Source organism: Rhipicephalus sanguineus, chromosome 1 (assembly GCF_013339695.2).
Source record: "Rhipicephalus sanguineus isolate Rsan-2018 chromosome 1, BIME_Rsan_1.4, whole genome shotgun sequence".
In the NCBI taxonomy this organism is placed as follows: Eukaryota; Metazoa; Arthropoda; class Arachnida; order Ixodida; family Ixodidae; genus Rhipicephalus; species Rhipicephalus sanguineus.
This window is the reverse complement of record NC_051176.1, coordinates 332,512,593-332,534,969: the sequence shown is the minus strand read 5'-3', so window position 1 is coordinate 332,534,969 and position 22,377 is coordinate 332,512,593. Positions and strand designations below refer to the sequence as shown.

The 22,377-nt window shown below is 44.2% G+C and overlaps 2 protein-coding genes across 2 annotated transcripts in view; both read right to left on the bottom strand.

Annotated features, from left to right (window-relative positions):
- Positions 1–22,377, bottom strand: part of LOC119379553 (E3 ubiquitin-protein ligase Topors) — a 371,896-nt gene that overhangs the window by 151,092 nt on the left and 198,427 nt on the right. The window lies entirely within an intron of this gene.
- LOC119379550 (uncharacterized) overlaps positions 1–22,377 on the bottom strand; it is a 133,627-nt gene that overhangs the window by 87,323 nt on the left and 23,927 nt on the right. The window contains exon 9 of the mRNA XM_037648852.2: positions 14,261–14,287. Coding sequence (XP_037504780.1) covers positions 14,261–14,287 — 27 coding nt within the window. The remainder of the gene's footprint in view (positions 1–14,260; positions 14,288–22,377) is intronic.

Here is a 22,377-nt window from a genome sequence, read left to right as displayed (position 1 = left end):
TATAATAAGGTAGGCTATATGTTATTCGGCTTACCACCAGGCTTCGAACAAGTCGAAAGGTGTCTCCTTCCTTCATCCCTCTTTTCTTAGATGTCACCCGAGATATCATGCGTGATATAGCCTTGACGCTGGTTTGGAGGAGCATAAGGGTGTGGGTGGCTCGTTGGTTACTCTGCAGCCACATGCCGAGGATCCTGATCAATGGTTTCTCTGGTATGAGGTTTCCATTGAGGTATACCTCAAGTTTTTGTGATGGGTCTGTGGAGGCTGCGTGGTTATGTCTGCTTCGCCATACACGTAAGATTTCAGATTTCTCTGGAGAGCACTGTAGACCCCGCTGGCTGACATATTCTTGGATGATGTGAGCTGCAGTTTGCAGGCGCTCTTCCTTTTCAGCAAGTGATCATTTTGTAGTCCAGAGTGTCATGTCGTCTGCATAGAAGGCGTGTCGGAGCCCTTCTACCTCCTGCAGTTTTGTGGCAAGGCCGACCATGGCTACGTTGAAGAGCGTGGGTGAATCAACGTCAGATTGGAAGTGGTCCCTAGATTTTCAATATACTTCACCTCATCACACCCACGCATTGCGGCAAAGCTGCCTTTCAAGCTCCACTACGGTCGCAAATGTATTAACTCAAGAATACGCTGGTTCCAAAATGGAGATGAAAGATGTGGCAGAGGTGGGGGCTCAATTAATGATGTTTTGGACCTGAAATTCGGGCAGGAAGTCCGAAAAATCGGATGCCGAAGCTCTTTTAGCATCCAAAATTTTAGATGTTCTTATATATCGACGTCTACGAGGCAGATTTGAAACTCCGGCCTTGAAGGGAGCACACCCTTGTCCACCACATCAGTTGAGCTTCCACAGAAGTTGCAAGAGGAGGAGAGGCTGAAGAAATGGCATCTTTGCCTATCACGTGTAAACAGTTGTCGGCAACACTTTGGTTGCACGAAATCATGTACATAAATACAATTCAACTTCTACATTGCCTCATTCCTGATAAGACAACTATGAAACACCACCCCGCCAGCGCTTCATCAACCTAGCGAAAAGAAACACTTTCATGTTGCTATCTCATAAGAATATGCTTAGGAATCCTCTCCAATTTTTTTTTCTGCAATTTCGCTTTGAAGTACCAGAAAAATATTCCAGAAATATTCGAGAAATATTTCATTTGATTCACACTCACACTTCAATATTCGAACTCACTTCGCACCCAAAATTTTGCTATTCGCGCAGCTCTAGTCAATAGCCTTCAACCACAGACGTGTAATTTGTATATCACATTCATGGCAAAATGGAACAAAGCAAGGTGCAGGGTGTCTACCGAGTTGACATTTCTAAATTCCCTGAGTTTTCCAGGTTTTCCCTGAGTGTTCTTGCTAAAATTCCCTGAGTGAAACGGAACTTTGTTTTATGTCAAGATGGGTACACACCATGTCGCTCGATGATGTCGCTCTCTAGTAAGCACGTTAAAAAATAAGGACGACTTAATCCCATTTGAATAGCACAGAGAACAGTTAAACCTCAATATAGCAAAGTTTGTAAAAGTGGAAATTTACTTCGTTATATAGAAACTTCATTAAACTGAAATTCGACCTTTCATGCAAGGCATAGTTACCGAAGGATTAATTTTAAACTGAAAACGCCACAAGAATGCTCGACTAACATGGCAACATAAAAAAACATTTTTTTTATGGCGCGAAAAAACTCAGTTTTGTTGAGCCTGAGGTGCAGCAATCACAATTAGATGCCTTGCCAGAGTGTCACGTGCAGAGACGAAACAATTGCAGGTTTAACACACTGTGGAGTTGCGCTTATTTTGCTGCTGCGGCTTATTGTCAAATACTCGTGCGTTGCCCAGAGCAGTGCGACGCCTTTGCCGTCATGTTGCCCAGACGAACCATTTGCTCTCCACGAACACGCAACATCGAAAACCGTCACACGTTAGAAAAAAAGAGGCACAGTTTCACCGCGAAAGCGAAATAATAGGGACTTTTAGCTTGTACGTATACTTTTTAACGTTACCGTGTTACCGGAATACCGGATTGAGTTTACCATGTTGCCAGAACGCATGTTTTAGAAAAGTTTTAGCTTGCCACACGTAAACGTTTACGTACGTACGTAAGTGTACCTTTATGTTTGCACAAACCACTAAATGGTGATGACAACTGCATTTAAACTACATTTAATTTAGATAATATTGAATAACCGCTGCGGCAAAATGATTGAGGTTTTTAGCGTGTGCAGTATCTCGGTATAAGCGAAGGGGTGTAGCAATACGGGGTTACCGGACGATGGTGTCAACATCTTGTGACGCTTCGTGCAACCACAGTCATGAACACGTTTCTTTCGCTTAGTGTTTTTGAGGGAAAAAATGATTAAAAAGGCAACTTATTCGTAATTATGCCGCTGCAAGGCATTTACATTGGAAGCAGAATGCTCGATGTTTCTGCAATAACAATTTTGCGCTTACCTGGTTCACCCTGGCCCCTCTAGATGGAGCCACCTATCTAGCCCATCAGGGCCTTTGGGCCTCTCACGTTTGCGGATTCAGTATTCTAGGTCGCTCGAGCCTCGGCAATCCAGCTGAAACAAGGTGACCGTAAGTGGCGCTCGCACTTCGGCTTATTTTGACTCAGTGGATGGAGTCCCCGCGAAGCGGATATCGTGAGTAGCCACGAACGAAGGTGGATTTGCGATGTAGAGCCGTAAACGTAAAGCCTATCCTGCGAGTAGTTTACGTTCCGTAAAGGTTTGCGCATGCGCAGATTCCATCCAGTATCCGGTAACACGGTAACATAAAAGAAGTATACGTACAAGCTAAAAGTCCCTAATGAATCCAATAGCAACAAATAGGAATTTTATACGAGTATAGGCTAGCAGCTCACTCCTTCAGGAAACGCAGCCACTGCAGTAAGAGAAGTGACCTATTTATGGCTCGGGGGCAGATCCAGGCGTCTACACTTGAAGGGGGGGGGGGGAATCCATCATCCGATCGGGTAGCGGGGGGGGGGGGGTTACAAAGGCTGAAGCCACCGCTTCTGCAGTGCAATTCTGGTGGGTCATGCATATTTACAACAGCCCAGAGGGGATTATGGCGGCGCCTAAGAAGCTTTCGTTGGAAATGTGCATAGGGAAGCAGGAAAGGGTAGAGCGATGAGGAGAGGGGTAGAGAGCAGGGACAAGATTCTCTTTATCCCTTTTGGGCAGTGGTAGGCAAAGCAATCTGACAAAGGGGGCAAATTCGACAAACAGCCTGGCAAAGGAGGTGGGAGGGGGCGGGGGCTGGCTTTGCAGGGAGAGGCGATCGCCGCTAACGCCCCCCCCTTCCCTTTGGATCCGCCACTGCTATGGCTTCAACGGAAGTTTTGCCATTAGAGCACAACACCTACAGAGGTATGAGCCGTCCGCTGATCCCCTCTAAAGATATCGCGGCACACCCGACCACACCCGCTGGTACAAAGTACGCACTTCCTGTCGGACTCACACAGCCTCCCTCCCTCCCCAACTCTCCGGCTCCTATCTCCATGTGCCCATCGTGCAAAGGAGACGGTCGGCTCGTTTCATCTCTGCTTAAGCCCCGTTCGTCGGCAGCGCTCGCGCACTTTCACTCGCACATAGAGTATATGACGCATGGGGTGATGTAATCACGATTTGGACTTGATAAGGAAGATCATGGCGAAGGCAAAAAAATTCGCCTGGAGTGTCTATATATAATTGCTATCAAAAAAAAAAAAAAAGAGCAACATAGTTGCAGGCTAAGGTTGCATGAAAGCACGGCAACAGCCTGAATTACGACACATCTGATTATGGTGGCCATGTTTCTGTTTTCCGACATCACACGCCGAACCGAGCGAAATCCCCCCCCCCTTCCTAGGCACCATTTTTCAGCACGCGGAAATTTTTAGGTCACTGCGGCGAGAAATGCACCCATCACTTCTACCCGCACCCCATTCTGCACCTTCAGACAGAACTGGAATGTGTTTGAATGATCGCTTGCTTGAGCATGCCAACAACGGGCACTGTAGAGTCCTCTACGCGAGGGGGCATCTTCCGGAATGTCGTTCATGGGACCACCTCCGTCCCAAGACAACAAGACAAAGAGTACCTCCCTCCCGGCAATGTTCCTTTTCGGGAAAGCAGATTCCGCATCCACATTTTGAACATGAAGGCTATTCTCTCGCATACAGTGTGCAGAACTCAACAATGCAGCCAAGGGCGTCCGCAGAACTTTTTCCAGGGGGGTGCATCAGCAGAGTGTGGGGGAGGGGAGGGGGGCATACAGCATAGGTAGCTTTTGTTTCATTGCCGTGACATGACCGGCAAGATTAGTCCATAGCAGTATGTAACGTGCAATGTTGGCTGGTAATCCTGAATGATGTTTCACGCGGATATGCGGGACTGGAGTGTGCTAATCAAGCTGTGTAGCTTACTGCTACTGCATAGAAAACTATTATCCAAAATTCCAAGGGGGAGCAGCTGCCTTCCCTTGCACCCCCCTCCCGACGCCCATGAATGCAGCCTTTCAACGAGGGCTTACCCCAGGGGTCGACTAATCCCCTCTGTGACGTTGTAAGTATGTGTGGCCCCCCAAAAATGCACTGCTGTGGCAGTGACGTCTTCCTTCGTACGCCCGCATCACGTCACTAGCGCGCCGCCAATCTGACGGGCTCGCCTCACCCTTTCCCGGGGGTGGAACGGAGGTGGTCCCATACGTTCTTCCCCGTCGGGGCGTTGTGTGGAGACTGTTACCTCATTGGACAAATGAAGTGAACAATATTTTCCCTAGCAATCGTCCGAAAGACATGTAAGCCGGGCTTCGGCCCGCTGGAAGAGGCATCCACTACCAATACGCAATCAAGTAAACATCTCCGTACTTTTTATCTCCCCGCCCATCATCGCCGTACATATTCCTCACTGCTGCCTCGAAGGCTCCTGGCCAGAAGGCGACTCCTGACAGCGCCCAATGAGGCCTTTCAGCAAAGCTTGACACTCGATCATCCCACTCGGTACATCCAGTGGAGGTTAAATGACCTTGAAAGGACGTTCTTCGAAGTGAGCATTGCCTTGTTGAGTGCGCCGATAAAAGCCCAAATTGATCATCGTAAGGGCTGGGCAAAGATACTTCGAAATTGTATCGCGATACGATGCAAGATACTCAGGCAAGAAGTATTGGAGATACAGATACAAAATACTACCGCAATAATTGTATCCGATACGATACTTTCCAATTGTATCTTAAGATACTTCGATACATTCGCAAATATGTTATTATAGACCCCCATAATATAGTAGCAACTCTGCCTATCAAATACGTATTTTTCCTTTGAAGGCGAATACTACAGGCAGACAAGAGGAGCACCAATGGGAGCCTCAACCTCCGTGACTGTGGCCAACATCACCGTGGAAAATATCGAAGAGAGAGCCCTGAGCACCTTTGCACAGAAACCCAAAGTGTTCTTCAGGTACGTGGATGATTGTTTCTGCATTATAAAGGCATCGCAAGTCACCAACCTACTCAGCCATCTAAACTCCATAGAACCGAACATTCAGTTCACTTGTGAGTGCGAAAAAGACGGATTCCTTCCATTCCTCGAATTACTAATCAAGCGAGTGGGAGATTTCCTAAGTTTCTCAGTCTACCGCAAACCTACGCATACAGGCCGCTACCTGCACTTTAATTCAAATCACCCTGCAAGCCACAAAACATCAGTAGTCAACACTTTGGTAAGAAGAGCAGAAATGCATTGCACATTAGAATCAGATAGAAGGAAAGAAAGAAACACCGTGTTCAACGAACTCCAAAAAAACGGCTACCCGCCCAATTTCATTCGGAAAGCAATCCGGCAACGAGAAAGAAAAGTACTTCCAACGGATCCCCCACTGTCACCGCCCTCCCAGAAGCGAATCTCTCCCCCCTACGTGAAAGGCACCAGTGAAGCCATAAGCAGACTCTTAAAGAAGGAAGGCATAACGATCGCACACAAGCCATCCAACACGATAAATCTTCTTCTACCGAAGCCCAAGGACCTTCCACCAAGAGAAAGAGCGCAAGGCGTCGTCTACAAAATCAAATGTTCCGACTGCCAGGCCGCATACACTGGCGAAACAAAAAACTTGACCGAAAGAACTTGACAAAAACGACGTCAGGACGTTCTCAAGACAACGGAACCCCCTTGCAGAACACTCGGAAGATGCCAACCATAAGATTGACACCATAAGATTGACTTTGAAAAAACCGAAATCCTAACAACAGAGACTAACCAACAAAAACGGCTGTTACTGGAGCCGTGGTTCACTCAAAACACCAAAGGCAACTTAAACCGATGCAAGGGAAACCTGCCGTTAGTATACATTCATGGACTAGCCACAGCAAGAAAAACCAATTGCAACAAAGTTGCGAGTGAGCAAAACCACCCTCGGCCCATCAATCCCATGCAACCGCACCAACCGCAACCCCTTCAACACTCTCACCACCAAAGAAGACGCGCCTTCCCTCCTTCTCCCCAGCTGGTTCAAAAGAGAAGTTAAGAGTTGCACCTCGACACCTCCACTGTCACTCCCCCTGAAGAAGGAATCGAGTTGATTCCGAAACGTCGGGAAATAAACCCATTTTTGGTTGGAGCCCTTTGAAAGTCTTAATTAACCCAACCATACAGGCAAATCTGTCAAAATGTTCAGCTTTAAGTGGCAAACGCATATGCACAAAAAGGTTTGCTTGAAAATTTCTTTTATGTGACCAATTTTGTTTCATTTTAATAAAATGTCTGTTGGTATCTCAAAAGTTTTGTCGTTCTTGCTCAAAGTACATTAGTTTAATTCCGACAGAACTTATTGGGTTTGTATTGCTGCTTAACAGGATATCTCCTCACTGACAGTGGCTCTTGCTCGTCATTTTTGAAACTGATGAGATTCGCAGCTCAGCTTGCCGACCAGCTAGTCGCCATCTAATCACAAGAACTTCAATAAGAAGCCTTCGCACGATGGTGCAAATACCTGGTGTGGAGTTTTACCTTGTCTGTAAAAGACTATGTTTACGTAATACCGAATCACCGCTGTACAGCAGCGACAACGCTGCTAGCGACATTTTTCGTGACGCATTGTGTATACGTATAGAGCTCATAAAACTGCAATGACTTTTCATGTTCTACTTATCTGCTGGCGCAAAATGGTCGTTATCAACATACTCACTAACATGCAATCTTTTAACAATTTTTCTTCAACGAGAGAACATGTGCACCCCAGAAATGCCTAATACATATAGGCGACGATGAAGAAGGCGGTAGTTTCTCTAGTAGAGACGAAACTGCTCATTGGGCAAACTTGTGCCCAGAAAATTAACTAACTCAACGTACAAGGAAAAGAACGCTGTACACTGATAACGGCAATAAATGTCGTTGGCCTTCGGTATTGTGATCATCAGCGGAACACGTGGTCACATCAGCGATTGAACCTCCAGCGTTACCGCCGGTGCTCGCGTATACGCTCCCAAATGAATTACAATGCTCGCGTCCTGCGCATAATTTTAATAATAATTGTTGCGGTTTTGCATCACAAAACCACGATATGATTATGAGAAACGCCGTAATGGAGGGCTCCGGAAATTTCGACCACCTGGGGTTCTTTAACGTGCACCTACATCTAAGTACACTGGCCTCGAGCATTTCGCCTCCATCGAAATGTGGCCGCCGCTGCTGGGATTCGTGCGTAATCTTAACAGAGCAATCTGGAACAACCGCGAAGTTTCTGAAACATCGCGGCGCGGCTTGAGCCCAACGCTGCTAGTAATTTTTTCGCGGTTTAAACCCGATTACACCACAATAAAGAAATAAGAGCACGTGGCAATATAGTTGCACAAATCGTCGCAGCATACCGCTGTTATTCACGCTATTGTCACCTATAGCTCCGACTACCTGGCGATTAGTAGTACTAAAAAAAAAATAGGGAGGCCTAAAAAAAGGAAAACGAATATATATCAATAAAACAGAAAAGAAGTTCTGTATCAAACATTCATTGTCAATAGGTATTGAAACATGATAGAGGCAGCACCCCTAATTGCTATGTCTATTAAGCATGAAGTATCGTCAACTCACCTGTTAATGTAAGACAATAAAAATATTTAGTGCCTATGAAAAATTTACTGAAACGGCTCGTTGGGACGCTCATGAGAAAAACAGATCATTTGGTATAGCAATGTTTCTCGAATCCCCTTCCTAACAACTTTAAGATGGCTCCTAATCATTTGCATAATTATATTGCAAGCTCAATTTCGCTTTTTTTCACTAAGCAATAAGCAGAATTCTTGGAACTGTATACTCAGTACACGCCCATATAATTACATATTTGCTTTCAAAGTCGCCTTGGCAGAACAGTAAACTCAAGTGAAATATAAATGTGTAAACAGTAGCAGCAGAAATAAAGCAGACAGTTCAAAGTAAGAATAAAGCAGAGAGCTTATTTGGGCAGCACGTTACAACTGCTGTGACCAGACCGAAAAAAAAAAAAACAGTTCAGAGCCCTAGTTAATGTACGGGATGCAAAAGAAGGACAACTAAGAAAGCACTTGTTCTAACAATCAAATTATAATTTCAAGAACTATTCGAATAAAGATAGCAGGAAGATAATAGTAATAATAATTGTTAAGGTTTAACGTCCCGAAACCACGGTACGATTATGAGGGACGCTGCAGTGGAGGGCTCCGAAAATTTCGACCACCTGGAGTTCTTTAACGTGCACATAAACTGAAGTACACGGGCCTCAAGTATTTTCGCCTCCATCGAAAATGCGACCGCCCCGATCGACATTTGATCGACAGCAGGAAGAAAAAGATAGGGTACACGAACATATATTCTGTTAGGTAAACGCTTCATCAATTATGCCTAGCATTGGTACTAGTGGTGCTATAGTTAGGATCTTATTTGCACATAAGTCAATGTGCAAATAAGTCGAACTTACATCCACAAGATCCTTCAAATCGCTGATGTGTGAATGCCATGAGACGCAAAGCAACCCTATGCTTCAGATTTCGTAAAGAAGCACTACGCAGGGGAGCGGCATCAGAATTTGCGCAATAATCGCCGCACGCATTGTGGTACGCGACGCTGGACAGTGGATAAGGGCAAGTATCATGGCACTGGCACAAGAAAAAAAGAAAGAAAAATCGAGCAAACGAAAGGCACGTGAGCTAAGCATAGACGTTCGCGCATTTGCTCTGTCAAGACTACGCGAGCGTTATCATGCTCCACCAAAAGGGACGCGCACACCTGATCACCTGCCCTCAGTGTGGACTCTGGCGGAAAGATAAAACTATGTCACTGCGCTTAGTATTATTCAGGCGGTTTATAGGCACCAGTACCAGCTTGAGAAGCGGAGTTGAGCCAGCGAATATTGTTTCGTACGGTGGTGTTTCTATAGGAGTATCTTGTATCTTAAGATACACGATACATTATTGAATGTATCGGAAATACAGATACAGATACTCGTCTTGTGAGACGTATTGCGATACAGATACAAGATACCCAAAGAGTATCTAAGATAGTATCTAAGATACATGTATCTTCGATACTGCCCAGCACTGATCGTCGTCACGCTCCCGAGAGTAGAAGGGAGATCGTATTGTGACCCGAGGAGCAGGGGACATTCAAGAAAAAAAAAGGTGTATCAATAGGACGAAACAGTGTGCCCACAGGAGCTCCGTCCTTTTGAATTTTCAATAGGTGGAGCATTCCAATGCTTTGTTTGAGTAAGGGTTATAAGCCCTCACGAGCTGCGAAGTAAGGTCTGTGTTTTCTTTTTTTTTGAAAGAGCAGACAATTGTGAAATGGGGAAAGGAGAATCTCATCCCCGTGCTCTCTCTCTCTCTCTCTCCACATATCTTTGCCCTTTTCTGCTTCCCTATGCACATTTCCAACGAAGGCTTCTTGGATTATCCAAGGTAATAGGCGCGAAGACAACGACAGACAAGACGAGAGAGAGACACACACACAGGTCGCCACTGCCAACAGTGTTTATGAAAGTATTCTTGGGCACCGTCAAAACCCCGCTGTGGGCTACTGTAAATATGTGTGACCATCCTCCCCTCCGTCCGATGACCGCCGTGAATTTCATTAGCCGAAAAATGACACCAAGGGGGGAGCGTGGAACCACAGGCAAACATTTGTGCTACCAGTGTAGGCTCTTTAGCTTTAGCAAGGTGGCATCAGCTGCAGCGCGATGCCGACTTGCGGTGCTGAATACTGGCTGCTCAAATGACGTTGAAAAAGGAGACAAGCTTTTTTGTTGTTCCACAAGGAAAAGAGAACATCAAACGGTGCGGGAGATGGCTGCATCATATCGGGAGGAAGAACTTTGCCATCGAGGGAGGCTTTGCGACGTAAGTCAATCATTAGTGAATTGGTTTCGTGTGCACATGATTTCCGAAGTCCTTTAGGTTAAGCTCGTATTGGGTCGGGTACTTGAAACCGGCGATTGCAATTACAGCAAAATCTTTAGCGTATTATTTTCCCATTTCCGAACATTTACTGCTTGTGCAGATACTTTTCACCAGAGTCCTTTTTAAAAAACACTGGTTACTTTCTGTCACGTTTCAAGCAATCACTTCATCACACCGCATGCGATGAGAGAAGGAGGTTGCAAGAACTTGAAAAATGCAGACCTTAATACGAAGGAATGTGTCTTCGCATTCTCGCCCCCTTCCCTTCAGTTACTGCGAGCTGTGCATACCCCACCCGCAACCGAATTAAAGAACCGCCTCCCCCAAATAAGGTCCCTAGATCCGCCCCTGGGTGAAGGGCTGCTTATCGAATAATTTCAGAAATAAGCACTAACAGAAGCAACTTCCCAAAATTCGTGGAAATATGTTATGTCTCTCTTGAGATGTTTCTTGCACCTAAACTCAGTGTCGTGTTCTCAAATACTTTTAACACCCGGTATTTGACATCCACAGCCAGCATAGCTTTTCTGCAAGACACAGGAAAGTTGCATCGATGTTGAGAACACAATGACAAAAACGACAGACTGAACAACAACATCAAACATATCAGCATCGGCAGCACAAGCAGCTACCTGTAACCTGGCCAAGGAACTTCAAGGATGGCGAGCGCTTGTGAGCAGGGAGCAGATTTATCAGCAAGAGGACATGGCAACTCTGCTAGCACCACAGGCAATAGTGGTACCACACTTTTGGAAGAAATAGTGCCAAGAATTACGGTGTGCCTATGTGGATTCAGCAAGCACTGCAAACTCGGGCCAATAAATTGTGTTCGAGAACAAAATGATTGCAGTGCACACACTGACAGGTCACTGCAAATCTCTGATCCCAGTTTAAAAGGTAGCCCCTTGCCCCTTTTATACGTAGCATAAAATGTGCTACGTCACCTGCCTTCCCACTCAATCACCTCCCCCTGTCAAATACAAAACACTTCCCCCTCCTTTCCACCTAACAAAAATCCCATCTATGCCACTGCAGTGTAGTAAGGTTTGTTGGTTTGTGGGGTTTAACATCCTAAAGCAACTGAGGCTATGAGATACGCCGTAGAGGAGGGCTCCAGATTATTTCGACTGCCTGGGGTTCTTTTATGTGCACTGAACACAGGCCTCTAGCATTTCACCTCCATTAAAATATGGCTGCTGTGGCCGGGATCGACCCTACATCTTTTGGGTGAGCAGCCAAGCCCCGTAACCACTAGGACACCACAGCGGCCTGCAAGTCCAGCATACTTATCTCACAATTCAATGCATTTTGCCACAGCACAGCCACCTACAGCGTATACGAAGAGGTGTATGCCCACTCACAAAGAAGACTTCATAATCTTTTGCCCTGGTATCGCTAATGTTTGTCTGGCAGAGAGGGAGAGGCCCTCAAGGGCTCAAAACAGCACAAGCTCGTATTTGCTAGGTCTTGTAGCAGTAACAGTGCAACAAGTAAGGACTGAAACGCAAACATGAGCACAGCGGTGCTTGTACTGTGCCCCTCTTATTTATCAAACTCTTTCTACAAGATGCAGTACTAGTTAGCCCAGTGTTGCACCATTATGCTAGGTGACATGGGCATGTGCATTGCCATTAGCAACAACCACTGCCTGTTCTTTTGAAAATAAACAACCAAGTGCACTTACAAAACACGCAGTATCCCAGCTATCATGCAGCAAGATTTATAAGAAGAGGAATAGCATTGCACGAAGCAAACCTAGCACATATTGTTCCCAGTAGACTGGAGTAGCCACTACTATATTTTTTGTTAATGAGATTCAATTAATTAGTCATAATTATATTTGTAACTCGACAAGTACTCACTGAATTATCAAGATGTCAACGAGGCATATGTAGGCATATTCAAATGACATCTAACTGCCCTATTTTCAACAACGTACTAATTGCATGCTCATCTTTTTCGACTGATAAAGAAAGCCAGCGAAATGTGAAAAATAGCATGTGACTATGCTCCCATCCGCAAAAGAAAGCAGTGCCCTCAAATGAGCTTACTGCAAGCAACCGCTTGGCCTGCTGTCCGCTGCCAGAGACAGCGTTCCACACTTTGGCAAGGGTACAGGAAGAGCGCTAACAACATGCGTCGCAATTGTGCAGGGATTCCTTCTGCTCGACTGTATGCCACTATCATTATCGCTATCTCAAAGATGACTGTTCTCATTGATAATGAGGCCAGAGCACTGACTTGACTATGGCTGGACTCTGTAAGGCCACAGCAACGAGTTTCTTCGGCTTGGGAGTGGTAGATACGGCGGTCTACATTTTCTTCTTTCTGCCTTTTTTCCTTGATACTGGCTACCTCACAGCGAGTCTGTTTGAGAGTGCTGTTTTCTGATACATGCTGCAGTTTAGTCACACGTTATTTTTCTGATTTTGCAGACTTTCTTTATGAAACAAAAAAATGAGCATGCAAATAGTACGTTGTTAAAAATAGCACAGTTAGATGTCATTTGAACATACCTACATATGCCTCATTGACATTTAGATAAAATAAGTGAGTAATTGTGGAGTTACAAATTTAATTACTACTTAATTAAAACTCATTAATGAAAAAATTAGTAATGGCTACTATGGCGTACTGGAACAATATGCACTAGGTTTGCTTCACGTTACGCCCTTCCCCCTTTTAAAAATCTTGCTGTGTGATAGTTGGGACACCCTGCATACGAAAAACAAAAACTAGAGGTGTGCAAATATTCGAGTTTCGAATTCGAATCGAACAATACCTAATCGAATAATGTGATTCGACTTTCGAATAGCTAGTATTTGAAGTTTCGAATAATTCGACAGGACAAATATTTAAAAGGCGACAAAGGCCAATGGTTGGTTAGAGTGGGGTGGCCAAAACTAACGCTAACGTCATTACAGTATGCCCCTTCGTTAAAACTTTCACCTATATCCCGGTCCAAAAGCGAGGGTATGTTTACATTAAAGGAGATTATCTCATTTCCGCACGCAAAAAAACACGAGAAAACTGTCAAGCCCTTCAGAACTTCGCTTCCAAAATGAAGGCACAGACTTCTTACGTAGATCAGTCGCGTATGCCGCAAGCGCCGTAAAACGTCCAGACTTTGGCCCGGGAAACCCTCGATGATCAGCTTGACGCGAGAAAATTTGCTCTCACCGTGCAGTCGCCACTGCCGCACTGCGCCACTCGTTCAGAAACTCCCATCCTTCTTGTGCGCAGTTTACACACTACTGTGAACGGGCGCCCAGAAGATTTTTGGGCTCGGAGTACTCATGACGATGAAGCACATTACCGTTGCCAGATGACCGTATTGCGCGATCATAGGGGAAAAGCTAGCTATTGCAACCCCCTCTGTTAGTCGTTAAGAGGTTAGGAGTGCCGCTGCTGATTGGAATGGCGGCTCTTCTGTCAACATGCCTGCGCGGCCAAAAAAGCTGAAAAACAAAGAAAACCTCCTGAATAAAGCTGTCACCACATCATATATCGTCCGTAGGCTCGAGGACATGAGCAAAATTTCATTTCTTTGTTCTTTCTTTCAATTTTCAATAAAATCTTTTGTATTCGATATTTGATTTGATATTCGGTATTTTTGGCCACCATTCGGCACTATTCAATTGGAATTCGATTCGAGATGAAATTTCACTATTCGCACAGCCCTAATAAAAACAGTGCTAAGCCACTTCTCGACCCCTAATTCAAGCCGACGCCCCAAAAGAGTGGGGACCTGGCATACGGAATTAAATAGGCATTTGCCTATAATCCAGTCGCTGTTTATTAAACGCCGAAAAAAAAAAACATCTTACCTCGTTCACAGGCAATGGTGTTATAAGCTGAAACAAAATAGAAACATGTAGTTATGTATGTGTATTGCTGATGATAGAAAAAGTTGTGTAGCCTGCTACTGGGCATGTAGTTTTTACTGAATTATAACAAACATATTTACAGGCAGTATAAATAGCCTCACATAGGCCCTAGTTCATACATGAATTGTGTCAAAACAATGATCAAACAAAGTTGAAGCAAAGAACCCGAACTATGTGAAGGTTCAAGGTTTTGAGAAACAGGCATGAAACTGGTGAACTACTGCATTGGCATTTTAGCGTGGACCCAGCAATGAAAAGCCCAAAAATCCTTAACATAATACGGCTGGCAGGGGCAGTCTCCTGAGAGCAAAAATGCTGTGGATAACACCGTGAAAGCATTGCAATATTTTTTTACCAGCACAATGATTGGTCCGATGAGATAGCCAGTGCTGCGCTGCTAAAGCTCTAGGTCACCAATTCAACATCAGCCATGGCAGCAACATTTTGATGGGGGTGAAATGCTGAAATGCTTGTGTACTTAAATTCAGACGCATATTAAAAAACCTCTGGTGGTCAGAATTGATCCAGAGTCCTGCACTGCATGTGCCTCATAATCACATCATTCTGTCTTGAAAAACACCAAAATTTAATTTTTTTCAAATTTACACCCAATGATAGGGCAACGAATAAAATTTTCCACTTTTGTGTTAAGCATGAACGGCCACAGGCAGCATCAACCATCTTTCACTCCCCTTCTCCCCTCCACCCATACCCCACCAAGAATCAGCATCAACTAGGTTTAAATTTGTAGGTTTACACAGTAGGCTATGAGGGTTGCCATGCTGAGGAGCTCTGAATTAATTATAAATCACCTGGGCTTCCCAAGTTGCATTAAAAGCACAGTATACAAGTGTTTTTACATTGCATCTCCATCAGAATGCAGTCACCATGGCCATAAATCAAACCCAAGTCCTTCAGTTCTGCAGCAGACTTTCACAGTGGCTGAACCATTGTGGCAAGCCTACCAGAATTAAAAGGACCCTGCAAAACATTTTGGCCATGGCCAATAAACTGTACTATATGCAAGGCAATGTTTCTGTGATAATCTGAGTGAAATATTACTCCTATGCCAGCAGGAAGCCTACAACACTGCTCTAAAGATTATTCATGCTTTGATGAGGCTGTGCCAAAACTGCACATGATGATGCCAGAGTGCCCTGGTATGCCTATTGGCTAGATGTGCGAAAATGCAATGAGCAGTATTAACTTGATCAACAGCCACAAAATGACAGCAATGTTAAAAATGTTCACAATACTTAACGTATCAAAAAATTCTGAAGTGTCACTACATTTAAAATGTTGACATATAGATTCAGTTTCGCGCCTCCGACATTCAATCGCTGTTGTCTGTGCAGGTTGTGTTGCCTATTCGACACGGCAAGGTCAGGGCATCACAGCAGGTTTGCCAACTGCTACAGAAGTGCACAAGTGCACATTGTAGCTCGTATTTGCCTGAGTGTACAATTTGTGCACATGAACGCCAGTGAACATGCAGCATGTTGCACTCACAGTTCAGAAATGTTTGGTGAAATGCACTTTACAAGCTGTGTGCAGAAGGTGAATGGAAAACTGCGACTTGGCAGTGCAATGATGGTGAGAATGATATACAGTGCACCAGTTATCACAAAAACCCACAGCTTTGGCAAGCACTCTTAGATGACATCAGACAATTACAGCCCAGCCAGCACAAAATGACAAATGTATCTGCCCTGCAAAGCCCACGTCACAACTGGTATGGTGCAGTATAATGCGTCAACTAGGGAGAAAACTCTACTCGGCCTCTCTGAACTTCTTCAAAATAGTAAACGACAAAGCTGGAATAATGCTCGCCTATGCGGCACATAAATTTTATATCAATTGAACTACCAGCCAAGGATCAGCCTATGAGTTTATAGTGTCGTAGGTGCCAAAACATGAAGTAGGGGAATTTACTATGAGAACGAAGATCTAGTTGAACTGTGCACCACAGTAGCATTTAGTGGGTTGAGCAATGCAGGCACTGCTCTGCTCTGCCATAGCCTGCTTAATGCAAACTGTAAGGAATGGAAGCACTGTAAAGATAACTTCGCTTTTGCTCAATGAATCCAAACACACTCTACAGCAAATTTTTTTTTTTTTAACTTTGTCCTTTCACGTGAAATGTTTTTCACAACGACCCTTGAAGCCAACATCTGACAACCTTGCATTCCAGACTTTCCAAACACCATTCATCAACCAAATGCTGTTCCATTGGTCTAGTGAGCATGTCAGCCTCAGCTTCTCATCTGTAAGGGTAGTACTTTCCTAACTGGGCAGTGGTATTTTCATTGCCAATGTGTCATCAAAAGGACTGATGCTGCTTGTGAAGTGAACAATTCTCCTATGTGCTGTCCTTGAACACCTTGATCTACATCATCATGTTTTCCCTGCACATGGCATGTTGGGAATATTAGAAAAACAACTGTGCCACGGCACTGTTGATATGAACGTGAGGTGATAATCAGTTTTTCTGTACCAGCTACGCTCCAATGAGGAAAGAATGCCTGGACACTAAAGCACCTAGACCCAGATGTCTCGCCACTCAAGATCCTTTCTTTTGGAGCCCTCCACGACGGTTTTCCTTACAGCCCTGGCACTGCATTACGTAAGACCTCATCACTTAGTTGATAGCTCAACCAATCAACAATAAATAGATCATTTTACAATTACACCAATTAGCATGACAAATACAGTTGTGTTAGACACTAACAAAGAGAAGGCAATGGTAACACTTATCTGTTCCTTTGTAGTGTGATGAATGAAAGTTATAGCAATAAGCAAGGCAGAGAGATGTTGATGTGCCAAAGAAACATTTCATGTGAACACTTGCTCCCAGATTAAAAACAAGTCTTTTTCTATTTGCCACGCAGACATATTCAGGAATATCATGATATTATCAATCCATCTAAGCGGCAGTGTAAAGAGACCGAAAATGGTATGACTGAGAGCTCAGTAAACATAAAAGAACTAGCATCATTACTAACAACTAATTCATAATATACAAGGAAAGTGGTGTAAGACAGTCCCATCTGTTTAAATGCAGGCAAAATGCAATCAGGCATGATGACATACACAAGCACGCATGCCAACCTGTGAACATAAAAATTTATAAATTGCCATGGACACAATACAGGCAGAAAAGCAGTGGGAGGGGTGGGGGGTGGCTTGCATTTTCTTAACCCTTTGCGGTTGTAGGAAAGATGATAAATAAACGTGGCCAGCCAGGCAGCAAAGAAGAAATTGGAACATCTTCATGTTTACGCCATGACTTCTGGCTGAGTTTCTCATTACCCACTGATGTCTTAGCATTTACAGCAGCCATAACCCTTTACCCAATTTGCAGTTGTTTCAGTCAGAAGCTGTTCTGCGTATTTTGGGTGCCATGCAAAACAAAACAAAAGAATCTCAGGTACACAAACACGTTAGGGGATTTATTTCAGGAAGATTTTGCTACACCCTTGACTTATTAGTGGCACTTGAGCATAGCAAGGTAATGCTCAATGAAGTCGCCAGGGTGAAGGCTAGGATTTCTACTGTGAGACTTGCAGTAGAAGACTGCCTCCTTCCTGCTGCCTTTCATTCTTTCTAGTATCACTGCACACGGCGCAGTTGTTGCTGTTGCCATTTGCATTCTCATATCTGAAGTGTGGCTTGCCATCCAAGCACCCATCCCCTTGAGAATTTGCAGACAGGCACCTCCTCTTTGGTTTTGACCGCATGTCACCAAAGTTCAATAAGCTTTCGTCTGTAGGATAGGTGTATCGGTCCCTTAATGCCTTCAGCAGCCAAATATATTTTCATCAAGAAGTAGCTGTTTACAACAGAAGCCTCGATCAGCCAGAAAAGCTTGCTCCACCATTTCATTGATTTATGTGCAAACACATAGCTTGTGCAGTAGTGGTCATGCCTGTCGACAGCCCCATGTTTCCAGCATAGTCGCCGATGAACACAGGTTTCAGCAATGTCATAGTTTTGAAATGAGATTGCTTTCTTGTGACCTCTTGCATCCTTGGGCCGTGAGCAGAACTTAGCACCGTCTCCTGCCGCTTATCTAACCTTGCCAGGGCCACGTACAAGTCACCAAGTCGATACACAGCTACTTCACCTTTCTTGATTTTTTTCTTTAGCTGCTGCGGCATATTCTTCCTGTTAGGCATGACTGTGCTTGTAAGGAGCACATTTCTCAAAAGCAGTTCTTCCGCAAGCAAAGGTGACAAGTCAGTGTACAGGTGGTACCCAGGACCACCAATGGCGAGAAGCACCTTCTCAAAGAGGTCCAGAACAATGTGGCTTGTAAATTGGAGGTCCAGTTGACAGAGATGCTTTGTCACTGTGGCTCCATAATGTGGCTCAAAGGCTGCAACACACCCAGTCTTGCAGTCACCCAAGGCAAATACACTAAGGCCCCACTTCACTGGTTTTCGTGGACACCCTGCCTTTGAGTGACACCCTGCCTTTGACACCAACAGTGCTTTCATCAACACAGATTTTTGGTCCTTGCACTGAAGTGCTCTCGGCACTTCCTGTCAATGTACTAAACATTTTTTATCTTGCTGTCACATGTTTGTCTGTCTGGAGAATCTGGTCACCTTGAGAACATGGAGCATCCAAAATATCTGAAGACATCTGGCGTGAGTGAAAACCATAGGGAAGAAAGGCATCTTCATCAGCATATTCTGGCTGAAATACCCCTTTATGTGTGGTTTTGGGTTCAGCACCATGTTCATTATTATGCAAAAAAATGCCTTTAACTCGACCACGGATACCACCTGCCATGTTTTCCAAAGAGACTGTTTTCGCAACAGACTAACACTTGCAACTTTATCGATTACATACCGATTCACTTCATGTACTATTTCTTCTATAAGCGCATCTGTAAAAAACAGCTGCAAATAAACTCACTGAAAAGATTGGAGGAAGCAACCTTTGAGCAGGGATTTGTCACTGTGAAGAGAATAGTCTTCAAATCTTGAAATGATGTAGTGTACAGTCTCCAACTGCCCACACCATGTTTTAGGCACTCACTGCACGAACCGCCACTTCCCTGGTCATGACAGTCAGTGTCTTCTGACATGCCGTCATCCGAGGACATTTGATGACCATCTGAAGGTGACACTAGCTCTCCTCAATGCTAAAGTCATCATCGGACTTACTGAACTTGTGCGAGCCCCATCCATAAAATGCCCGCACAGAAAACATTGCCATCCAGTCAGCAGTATGCACTACAAATTGTGTACAAAAATCTCTTCTTCCCTTTGAAAAAGTGCTACCCTCAACTGGAGACAACAAAAAATGCTATTTGTAACTGAAAAACACTGCCAAGAGATGGCGCAACCCACCCAAAAATACAGAGAATGTGAGCAAGCGTGCACATTGGGTGCTTCCCGAAATGTGACCAGAGACTTTTTCTGCATAGCAGCGTGGGCCTGACATATGACTGCAAAGGGTTAAAGCTTGCTGTGAGCACACAACTCATCACTGTTGACGAACCTCCAGAAATACACACAAGCAGCAGCAAACTTCAAGCAGCACATTTTTCAAAGCGGCTTTTTCAGCAGCTTTTATGTTGCCTGTTTCAAGAGCTTGTGTGTAGAAACTTGCTCGAAGGAAGCTTTTGCATCCTTTTGACATCAGAAGATTAAAGGATCAGAGATCAAGAAGAACTTTTTAGGAAAGAGAAACCTAAATTTTACAATGATTTATGTGTGCAGCCTACAGTCTGTGATGTCAACAACACTCGCTTTATTCGTTCAATGTCACAGAGGGGCCCCTAAACGCGTCGTACTAGCAGTGATGTCGCAAGGTGCTGTAAACTCAGATGAGCACCCAGGCTTACTTTAAAACCAAATTAAAATATCCTAAAGGCAACAGTAGCCACTGACAATTGGTAAGAAATGTCCACGTACGCAGGACAAACAGCACAAACATCACAAGTTTGTGAATTTTGGTGTCAGGGGGTCCTTTAAAACATTTGAAAAGTTAACTATTTGCTTAGTTTAACTAGCAGGATGTCAAGGACTCCTGACAGCTTCCCAACCAGACTGCGAATCCTTTGTGCACCCATACTTATCTTTTTTTTTTCTTCTTTATGCATAACAGCACAAACGTTTATGCCTTGTATACGGGTTTTATGCCAAACCCATTTACTGGAACCTCGACCCTCTCAAATTCTTACACCTTTTCACTATGTCTAAGAAATGTACTCCCAACATTCTCCAGCAGGAAAAAATTCTTTTGGATACATAAGGATCACGTCAGTCAATGCAACTGCCATATCAACTGCACTGCACTGTTTTTATTTTTAAAGTGGAATTCAGGCAGTTTTTTTGTGAGATATGTGGTTGTGCCCACACAATCAGGACAGCTGGTCCAAATTTGCGAGTCTCGAAGCTCAATTAGGATACTTGGAAGGTATGCGTCATACGTCTCACTTGCAACGTGTACTGTCTAGAAGCTGTAGTCTTTTTAACCCTTTGAGGGTTTAGGCCGTACATGTACATGTTTAAAACGTACACGTACATGCCTGTATGTTTAAAACGCGTGCCTTTCTTTATCGTTTCTCTTGCTTGGCATGTGCTGCCACACTTCGGGAATGTGTGACATTTTTTTCATGTGCCGATGTCTCTCCGTTGTTATTGATTGTTTGTTTGTTTTTTCTTTCCAAAGCGGCGCGCCAGCCTTCGTATGTGCATTCGAGCACGGGCACGGTGACTGGTTTCACACGCCTTTTCTGATCATTTCTCTTGCTTGGCATGTGCTGCCACACTTCGAGAATACCTGGAATTTTTGTCATGCACTGATGTCACTCCGTTGTTTTTTTTTTTCTTTCCAAAAGCGGCGCACCGGCTTTCATTTGTGCATCCAAGCGTGCGCACACAGTGCGGCTCGTTTCAGTTTCGTCCTTCGGGTGGTTATCACTTCTTGCACCCGCAAAGCCCAGGCTTACTGCTGTCTGGTTTCTAATCTCTCAAAGGGTAACCACTTGTTGCTCTCTCGTTTATTGTTCCCCAGGGCATGATTACATCTGTTTCCGTGCGGCACTAAATTACACATGCGATGCCGCCGTGGTTGCGTTTCCTGTTTTGGAGACTTGGAAAAACTAACTCTGTCTCGTTGGCGATACGATGAAGGATTATTATAACTTTTTCACTCGTTTTGTTTTCTGGACGGACGCACAACCATACAGTTTTCTTCTGTGTGCTCACTTACAGTTTGCTTACGCACTGGAAGTGCGCGCCGGTTGCTCCGCTGCTAGTGAGTCGAGTGGCAATTCTTCCGATGTGGACTATTCTCCAAGACCCAAATCAGAATCTTGATGATGAAGGAGCGACATCTCGACTATCACACGCTGAAAAGCTTTTAGTGTTTTAGTTTTAGCAAGAACATTTTTTACCGGAAAAGTACTCTAGTGTGCTTATTTTTGTATGTCTGTGAGCTATGGTTAATATAACGCATAATTTTTATTTATAAAAAATCGTAGTATAAGTTTTCTTTAGGATTTTGCTTGATGTTACTCACGAATAAACCATGTGTACGTAACAACAAAAATGATTTTTTTTTGTCACTTTAGGGTCACGCAAAAAAAATTTCAGACAATTTGTTTCTTAAATAGAATCGTCTGAAGAATTTAACTCAGTAATAAAAAATAATACACATTTTTGGAGTGAATTTCGCGAAAAAATCCGACCCTCAAAGGATTAATAGCAGCAGATAATCCAGACTTAGTGGAAATGGTTAACACCCTTGCAGTGCTCGCCAATGCCGTAAATACTGTGCTGGAGATCTTCTGTCTGATCTGCCCCAAGTTGTAAAATCAATGCTGTGCACTAAAAGACATGCAACGACCTAGCTACAAGCCAGAACAATCACTCAAGCTGCTCATATTGCAGCAGCATGCACTGATACAGCGGTGTTAAGAAACATATAAGGGGAAAGCAATAGCCACAGCCATGGACATGATGCAGGAACGTTAGCAGTAGACATGCAACCACCAGTCATGAGCCCAGCCATGCATGTATGAAGTTCTCTAAAAATCCCAG